At 41.5% G+C, this 9,943-nt stretch overlaps 2 protein-coding genes across 2 annotated transcripts; one reads left to right on the top strand and one right to left on the bottom strand.

Annotated features, from left to right (window-relative positions):
* The first annotated feature begins 453 nt into the window (after positions 1-453).
* LOC310873195 (large ribosomal subunit protein eL42) lies at positions 454-3,652 on the top strand. The gene is made up of 5 exons (XM_083785517.1): positions 454-493; positions 1,561-1,666; positions 1,763-1,830; positions 2,035-2,157; positions 3,573-3,652. Exons 1-5 carry the CDS (start codon positions 491-493, stop codon positions 3,591-3,593), a joined length of 321 nt encoding a protein of 106 aa, XP_083641643.1. The 5' UTR covers positions 454-490; the 3' UTR covers positions 3,594-3,652.
* A 467-nt stretch (positions 3,653-4,119) lies between these two features.
* Positions 4,120-8,929, bottom strand: gla (galactosidase, alpha). Its single transcript, XM_083785516.1, has 7 exons — positions 8,367-8,929; positions 7,302-7,476; positions 6,073-6,247; positions 5,557-5,648; positions 5,283-5,444; positions 4,684-4,881; positions 4,120-4,537 (listed from the first exon to the last, which is right to left on the bottom strand). The coding sequence occupies exons 1-7, from the start codon at positions 8,525-8,527 to the stop codon at positions 4,220-4,222; spliced, it is 1,281 nt and encodes a 426-aa protein (XP_083641642.1). The 5' UTR covers positions 8,528-8,929; the 3' UTR covers positions 4,120-4,219.
* Between the last annotated feature and the right edge of the window lie 1,014 nt (positions 8,930-9,943).

Below are 9,943 nucleotides of genomic sequence, written 5' to 3'. Positions count from 1 at the left end.
AAGAACATAAACCCCACCCATAGAGAGGAATTGAGTCCACTTGCTTCCCCTTTTGCTTCCTGCTAATTTTCATATCATCTCTGCATTTTTGGTGATAAGTAAAAGAAGGCTCGGCATTAACTGTACAGTAGGCTGCTGCGAAACTGGCTGTTGAGTTGACTCACACATTTTCTTGGTGTAAATGCATTTTCATTGAAAATAACAAAACAAAGCATCCATAATACATTTTCAATTTATTGATATTAAACACACTTTGTTTCATTGAGATGGCTCATAAATGTTGATCAAATAAATTGAATGTAGACTAACTATTCTTTAAAACCCTAACATTCAATCTACAAAATAGGCTTGTAGTTTTTGTCCGCCTAAAAAAACAACAGTCGCTAGGGGGCAGACTTTAGAAATATGCAGTACATTTCTGGCCACCGTGCTTATTAAAGACTGCTTCCGGTGTCAGCCTTCCTCTTTTCCTCTGCATCGGGTCGCAGACATGGTACGGATTTTGCCTTCAGTTATACTTTGTTCAATCATCTCCAATCCTGTCCATTACAGAAATAATATTGCGTTTAGTTCATCTGCACACGTAAACATGATGTCAATGTACGCACGGTGTTAGTTATTAACGGTGTTCTTTTCCGACAAACGGTGTTTAATTACAAATTAAACTCGAGTGGCTCCCCTCGTTCATATCAAATGGCCTTACGGATTTCTAATAGCCGAGGTATAAACATGGCTTTTAACAAGTGGTTAACCACCCACAGAGCTTTAAAAACGTCATTCACGTAGTTCTGTTATATATATATATATATATATATATTATGTGGAAATTAATCCAAATACATCTGCTTGCAGCTTGCGAATCCTTGCTAACTTGTCTTCCCCTGATAGGATCAATAACATGGTCTTAGCATTGCAAGTGTTAGCTTATTTGGTGCTGCAGCCACTGAGCTCGCAACTGTCCTGGTGGTACCTATCGTATTTTTAATTAATTTCTGTAATTTGAATATTTAGTTAGTGTATATTAGCAGACATTGGTTTCGGTTCTTCAATAGTCAAAGGTGTAGCTGCGGCAGTAACATAATTAAAACAACGCAAATAAATACCAGTAGACATATAGCATAGCATACATTCTAGCTCTAAAAGGTAGATATTCATTATTGCAGTTAATGTATACTAACATTTGAACATGTCTATGTATGTACATTGTTTGTAAACTTGATATGTGTTTGGTAGTTGCCCCCGTGTCACGTGTGACAATACAAATGGGTGTGTGGTGGGGGGGGTGGTGATGATTTAACCCTCTTGGCAAGCCATTCATAAATGTGGATGCCTCGAAAGTTGATTTAAAATGACTAATTACTGAAGCACATCACCATGAACCATATGTATTGTCAATAGATGATTATGAACCATATGTATTGTCAATAGATGATCATGAACAATGTCTTAACATTAGATGGTATGTCATCATGAACCCTAATGTGTAATGTCAAATAATGACTGTATTATGGACATCATGAATCATGTGTAACCCTGGTTCTCTGCTCTGTTGTCTTCCAGGTCAACGTACCGAAGACCCGCAGGACTTACTGCAAGAAGTGCAAGAAGCACCAGCCTCACAAAGTGACCCAGTACAAGAAGGGCAAGGATTCTGTCTACGCACAGGGTGAGGAAACGTTCTACTGCACAGAGCCATGACTGGTTGTGTAATGAAATGAGACGTGCCCCAGAACTGTGACTAAAATGCTAATGTGTTCTACAGGTAAAAGGAGATACGACAGGAAGCAGTCCGGTTATGGCGGTCAAACAAAGCCTATTTTCCGCAAAAAGGTAAATCTACCTTGAAAATGTATTGTTGTGGTGGTCTATATTTGTTCATATATTTTGCCACTGGGACACAACGGTAATTAAGAATGTAGCCCTGTTCCAGTGCTTATAGGGCACTGGACTGGACTAACTACTCTCTGTAAGCACTGGACCAGGGCTATCGGGAATGGTGCAGTAATGCAGTACATGTTTTTTTTTCCCCCCCAGGCCAAGACCACAAAGAAGATTGTGTTGAGGCTTGAGTGCGTGGAGCCCAACTGCAGATCCAAGAGAATGCTGGCCATCAAAAGATGCAAGCACTTTGAGTTGGGTGGTGACAAGAAGAGAAAGGTATGTGTTCTCCCAGGGTGGTGCTTGTGTTTTCGGATTACTTTGATTTTTATTTAAGGGGATCCAAAATTAAACTGGGGAGGGTGTTCCAAGTACTAATTTACTCATACAACAGCAACGTAACTCGAGTCTTTATAGAGCACTGAAGTCCTGACGTAGCTCGCTCATCCCTTCGATTCCCCTGGTTCGCGGAAGTAATTTCTCTATGGAGAATAACATGGGCTCATCTTAATACCGTCTCGTATAAGCGTTGTGGTCCAAAAATAAACAAGCTGTCTCTGCGTTATTGTCAGGGAGGTGTCTCTGTATCGTTTGCAACAGTCAGTCACTCATATATGATACAGTCTGTTTCTCCTACGGGGATTATAATACAAATAAAAAGTACATGAACCTGTGGATTTGCGCCCTCTACCGATATTGACGTCAGACTTCGGTGCTCTATAATGGAAGGATACAGGTGTATTAGGGATGCTATCTTTGCGTTTGGTGGGAAATAAAATGCAACAACTTTCAACCTGGCATTGGGCATGTCATTTCATGGGGGGGGGTTGGAAGAACTCGCATGCAACACCACCATTAATCTAGACTGGGTTATTTGACTTAATGGTAGTGGACTACAAACTACCGTAAACACTATTTCAGCATATATTAACGGCCCATATTTATCTGCATTTGTGTTGTGTTACAGTTCCAAGTAGCCCTTTTTTATTCATTATGCAAAACATTTGAGCAAATATTCCAATAAGCAAGGCATCATGGGGCATATTGGAGTCTGTAGTAACCTCAGCATCATTACTCCCAAGTTAAGTCTTACATCAGGGTACTTTTGGTATGCCAATATCACAAGTAGTAATGCAGACGGGCCAATCAAATCATTTTTATCAGGCATCACGTAAAAGTAGTGTCATTGTGAGTTAAATAGATCAATTCAGTGCTTTTGTCATACTTTCAATCTAATACTTAACTGCAGCAAAGGTAAAGCGGCTATTGGCACTTTATTTTCATAAAATAATTAAATTGTGTTTTTGTTTGATCATTAAACTCTTCCAGCCCATTCCATAGTCAAGCTTATGATCATGTGTACCTTTTTATTTATTTTTAAATGGGCTTGTAGAACTGAATGTCAGTGGGTGTAAGGGCCGATTCATACTCCTATTTTAGAGCGAATAAAAGTCGGTTCGGCTCTAGAGCCTACAATGCGACGTCATTTGAGGTTCGGGGGGGCGGGGACCGTCCTAAAGTCGGCTCTTCGGTGCTAAGGAATTATTTCTGACGAGCCGAAATCATTTCGGCACTACAGCACCGAAACGGGGGTAAAATAGAAGTATGAATCGGCCCTAACTCTTGTTCCTGACTGTATGCTGTGACTATCGGTGAGCTGCACTAACTCATGTCTTCTTTCTGTTCACTTACAGGGCCAGGTCATCCAGTTCTAAGATGTGGTTCTTCGAGTTTGTTTTCAATAAATGGATCCAATAAAAGTATTCCAAGTCTGGTTCTGCTATTCTTTGAAGATACTGTAAGGTGTGTGTTCTCCCAACTGCTGATGTATCAGTTCAACACGGTACAATAAACAGAACTTTATTAGTTGTTGCATGTATCGGTGCATAAATTAACAGTACAGTTTCCCTTTAAAATCCAAGCAATAAAATAAAAACTTAATCGGAAATGGTATAAAATCATACCCACACAATAAGTGACCCCTTTAACCCATTCTGGACAGAACCCCTTTTGGTCTTAAGCATTTTGTTATACTTTAGCTATTGAAAAATAGCAGATCTACAAGCTTTTTTTTTCTTCTTCAGATTTTTGAAAAATGATAGTGGTAGAAATCTTTGAATATATATTTCAGAGCAAACCTTTGCTTCCGGGGAGGTCGCTGGAACTACATCGTTTTTGGGGGTCCTTGACATGAAAATGTTTGAAAACGACTGAAATACTGTAGAAACACGGTTTTTCAGGGAACTCAGGATGCAGAAGACATTTGTAGAATTGTCCTCGGGGCTAAATGGGTTAAGACAGCAGAGCTGGAATCAGACCGGCAGCTGAAATGCATTACCACCTACAGAACAGTGCGCTTGTATGTGTCATGCCAGTCCATATGCTGATGAGCCTCGAAGCTGCTGCTGGGGGTGACTGTGAACAGTGCTGTGCCTGAAGGGTTGACCGCTATCACCAGCTTGCTGTGGAGAGCCTGAATCCCCAGCTCCTTGTATTGAGGCAGGATCAGAGTGACATTGCACTGGGGGTCGCAGATCTTCCAACCAGGCACGGTGCCCACAGGCAAACCTCGTGGGCCACCAATCTCTTGCTTGTTCAACACCGCTACTGCCAGTCTGCTCTTGGACAAAGGCCTCTCCCATACCTCAAAAGTATTAACCTGCAGATGAAGTCAAGCATTACATATTTTATCACTTGCCTCTAGTTAGATGAGTGACTTTTGCATCCGGTATCCCAAACACATTAAATGCTGATTAGATCTGTGTGCATCTACTGTTTTACATTGGGGTGCATGCTCTAACCTACCTTTAAAGTACGGTATCCCTGCTTTCCCAGTGGGTCCTGGCTGATGGCTATGATGCGTCTGTTTTGTAGCAGCTCTTTGGAGCGTGGGCAGATGTCCCTTAAGTCATTGGACATTAGCAGAGGGGCAGCCATGATGGCCCACAATGCCATCTGAGATTCCTGTTGGGCATGGCTCAAGCCAAAGTTTCCAATCACCAACTGGAAGACATAATTTAGCCATGTTGCAAAGTTAATTTGGGATTAAAGACAATGGATGCCAAATGTACCAACTCTGTTGCTATTAAAATAAATCCTTATGCAATACATTAATGTTTGTCTATGCATAACTTCAATAAAATGTATGCTGTTGTAGCATTGAAGACATCACAGATATTTCTAAAAGAATAAGATGTGTAGTAGTATGGCACTGAGAATTTGCCAGCCAGTATCTGTTAAACTTGCCTCCCATAATGTTAATGTTCTCCAAGTTGTCTCAATTTATAACGTTACAATTAGATTTCTGTACGGGTCATAAAAGTGGAGGATGGACTCGAAGTTCAATGTAGTACTGAGGGATTTTTCTTAAGTTTACAGTGAAGAGGTGTGCTTCAGAACAGTACCATATCGGGGTCGTTCCAGCCCCCGGGCCCAGCTGACGGTGCTATTATGCTCTGGTGAGAGGCAGTCCAATCCAAGATAGACTTGATGCTGCTCCAGGAGTCGTACACATCCGCAAAGTTACGCCAGTGGTTACAAGTCTCACGGATAGCGGTGTAGTTGGGCTGTAGGCATAATGAATCTGATATATATGATAGCTTGGGTGCATATTATAATATGTATCCATTAACTAGATTGAAAGCATACATAATACACAACTGTTTTCTAGTAACATACCTGATGGAAGGGCCACTCATACAATGGCCACTCACAAGAGTACAGGATATTTCGTCCTGTTTTGTTCAGTGCTTTTGACATGTTCACATAGCCTTGATGAGAATAAATCAAAAGGTGTTAAAATAAGGCTTAATAAGACTATTATATGTTTGAAGACACTGGGTGTCTATTGTCAAGTTCTGAGAATGAGAAATAGGGTCATAGAATACATTGAGAATACACAGAGCGTTTTCACATTTTCTGTTTCTATTCACAATGAATGCCAATGGCTCTTCACAAACATGTTCTTTCACTTTTGCCAGTGTTTCCAATTACTAATTAGTGGCTTAGGACTGGATTGGCCCTCAAATTACTAAAAGTTGAAATGAATGCTGATTATTTGGGCCAATAGGAATTCAACTTCAAAAAGCGCAACTTTGACTCCTATTTGTGACTTAGTTAGCTCTTAGCTGCAGTTAAAACTAAAGTGTAAAATAATAGACTGAATTTGGATTTTCAATCAGCACTCATACTCACCTTCTTCCAGTAGGGTCCACTTCATAAAGCATCCATCAAATTTGACCAGGTCTACTCCCCAGTCAGCGAAGGTCTGAGCATCTGTCGCATAGTAGCCCAGACTGCCAGGGTATCCAGCACAAGTATGTGTCCCTACATCTGCATAGATGCCCAGCTTCAGACCTTTAGAATGAACCTAAAATACAGCACATTCACTTAACATTAATGCATTGTAAAAGCAGTCTTCAGTACACCAAACTAAAGATCTGTAATTGAAACGTCACAAAATACCTGAGGTTATGCATGCAGTAATGCATCACTACCAGTAGATGGTGATGTTACACAGGTCAAAACGCGTTTGTGCTTGGACTATGAACAATGAAAAGGGCGTGTTGGATTCCCAAACGGATTTTGGTGAAGTCAAAGAGATGGAAGCATTTTTCTTTCTGAACTCATATTTGCCTAAATCAACCTTTGCAATTTCAAGATTTTTTAATTTTTAATCCCTCAGACCCAAATCTACACAAACATCCTCAGTGTTCATTTAACTAAGAGTGTACAAATGGAACCGAAACTCCTAAATGTACATAATTTAGCCCTGGACCCCACATTGAGATTGAGTTATCTAAATTCTAATAACTTCCTTAACTGAAGCTAGGGGATTGAGATCTAAAGGGCAGTCCATACTCTCTCCGACCACCGAACTTTTCGTCGGAAAGATCAGACTTTAATTTCTTCTCCGAAGTAGAGTTCGGAGAGTCACATCATATGGGAGTGCAGCTTTCAGAACAAAAATTCGGAGGAATGCGTTTCAGAAGTTGCGAGTGACGTCATGTTGTAGTTGTACCGGAGCTTTCAGACGAAAAGTTTGATGGTCGTAGATAGTATGGAGTATGGACTGCCCTTAAGACCTAGGTCAGATGTTTCCCATTTTTACTGAATTATGCAAAAGACATAAATTACACATTCATATTGTGACCATCTAAATGATCTAACCCTGTTTTTCAGTGAGTTAGAGGTCATAGGTAGGCCCACAATGGAAAAAAGTCCCCTATATCTCCCCTATATCTTTTTGTGTTATCCTTTTAGCCCAAATGCACAGTACCTCATGCTACATTTCTGTCTTAATAAAGTATTCAGTCAGTCATTCAATACACAACCAACAAACGCTGATATCTTTCCTGATATCTATGGGGTTAGAATATCAGTACATTTGTGTATGTGGATTGTAGTTATGTACGAACACTCACATAGTCCGCAAGTTGCTTGATGCCCCCTGGGAACCTCTTGGGGTCGGCTTGCAGGTGCCCCTGTGCGTTGCGTTGTTGTGAGGGCCAGCAGTCATCAATGCACACGTACTCGTACCCAGCATCCCTCCAGCCCTCCTTCACCATCACATCTGCCATCTGCATGTACAAACGCTCACTGCCAGCACACAGGGAGGGGGGGGGCAGACAGGGGTCAGGCATGGTGGTGGGCAGTTGGATGAGAGAGAGAGAGAGAGAGAGAGAGAGGGGTGGGGGGGGGGGGGGGGGCAGACAGGTGTCAGGCATGGTGGTGGACAGTTGGATGAGAGGGGGGGGGGTTTGATTGATTGATTGAAATATTTATTAACAGTTTGTAGAATTTACAGTACATTTTAAGCACAAACTCAATACAAAGACTGTTAACTGTGAGTGGACGACCCAATTAAGCATTACACTTGTTTACAACAGGGTCCACATTGTTCAATTCATCAAAGGGGGGGTCATTTACAGTAGTCAATGGGAGGATTGCATGCTCCACAAATAGAAAGTAACACATCACACTTTTATTTATTTTTTAATGGCAAGGTTTATGATTACTATATATATATATATATATATATATATATATATATATATATATATCCTTGAACAGGCACTTTTCAATGTAGCCTAATAAGCCTATGCATCTTTCTTTGCACACAAAGGGAGACAGTGTCAACCAACCAGTGGCTGATTGACGACACCCCGTTCCATCGATCAGCTCCATTGTCATTGGTAATGGTTACCTCTAATAGGCTGACCGCCTACTTATAGCCAACATGGGCAATCTCCATTCAGTGTTGATGGTTTGATCCAAACTGCCACTGGCTTGTGTCACTTTTTTCCCCACTGTCACCTTTTCCACTAAAGAACATCAACTTCCTTCTGTCAACACTGCAGTGACATTGTGCAAGCCTTTGTCTTTTGGTAAAGTGCAAACCTTTCTTTCTACCTTTCTTGAGTAAACATAACGTGTTACCTAGCCCCATAATTTTGTGCCCTCTCCCTACGGGTTACATAGCTCTTTACCTGATACAATTACTGGGATCCGTGTCACAGTCTGTATTACACATGAATCTCTCCCAGTGCAGCCATCCCATGGTGGGGTTCAACGCCAGACCATTGTCCAAAGCTTCAGCCACAGGACTCAGTAGTACAATGACAAACAACACAAATACGACTGTACACATTTTAAAGCAAACTGCCCGACGCTCACAGACCGTGTCATGTAGCCTATGTGACAATAATAGTCATGTTCAGTTCTCTTCAGAGAAGAAGGGACGATGTGTATATATATTTTCCTGAAGTCTTCGCCCCTCGGATGATTGACTTCGATTTTGGTCCGATTAGATCGAGATGCGCCCACAGTTCGCGCGTGCCGAGCGCGTTTTAAAATGTAAACCGTATTTAGATTAAACGATGTAAACAAGGAAGCGCATCCATGATCACGTGACACGTGTAGAAAAACAAACAAATGTATTTTACCCTGCCCTTTCCCCCCCCTTCTTTCTAATTATTTGTTCGCCCCCAAAAAATGTTTGTTGTCACGATTCGAGTTGGCGTTGACCGAGGCTTACAGGTCTTTAAATAAATACTTCATGAAACGACGGAAAAATGAATTGGAAATGGTCTTCCGGGCCACTCGTCGGGGGCGGGACTGCGACGCTCCATGTATGTGGCTGTTGCCTGTTCATGCACATGGGAAGAGGTGCATAATATTTAGTAACTTCAGTAAGCCTGTCATTAATTCACACAGTGGGATATTGCTGACACATTCAGACACGATCAGGATCACCACAGTAGTGTTGCCATAGTCACGACTCTGTAAATATTAATTTAGGTTTCACATTGTAATTTCAGTTGAAGTTAAGTTATTATTTAAAAGAAAATATATTCTAGTTATTAACATGATCCCTACTACCTGGGGAAACCGTCCAAGACACAGCATGTAACTCCCCCGCCCATCACCTCACATTGTAATTTCAGTTGAAGTTAAGTTATTATTTAAAAAAATATATATTCTAGTTCTTAACATGATCCCTACTACCTGGGGAAACTGTCCAAGACACAGCATGTAACTCCCCCGCCCATCACCTCAGTGACTCACAGATGAAATATTGTGCCATCGGGATCGGGCGACACGCCGTTAGGCTGGCTCAGCAGCCTAGGTGCCCAGATGGTTGAGCTAACCGCCTGGCGCCTGGGCCCAAACAGTTTTTTGACTGTTCAGGATGGCCAGTTGTCTGTATTCGTTTGACTGTTTATGCTGAATTGACAGAGTGGACCAGTGACAGATCAATATAATTTACTATCAACTCAATGGACAATGTTTGGACATCGGTTTGTATGAGCACACGTCTAAACTTGACTCTCGGCTGTCGGCAACCTATTTATTTATCGTAATTATAACACAGATTGTCCTTTTGTAGGTAGACTGTTTCTGAATTAAGTCAACTCCCGGCCATATTTGCCATGATCACACTCGTGTGAAGTGAGAGGCGCCAACTGTGGCTGCCACATGACATCATTGCTTAAAACAAACAAAAGTCCATAGACTTGGTTGTGGGGTCCTGTTTTGGCTGCCACATGACGGCATTTCTGAAAGC

This window comes from Protomyctophum parallelum (assembly GCF_964188405.1).
Source record: "Protomyctophum parallelum genome assembly, chromosome: 16".
Taxonomy (NCBI): Eukaryota; Metazoa; Chordata; class Actinopteri; order Myctophiformes; family Myctophidae; genus Protomyctophum; species Protomyctophum parallelum.
This window is presented reverse-complemented; position numbering and strand designations above follow the sequence as displayed.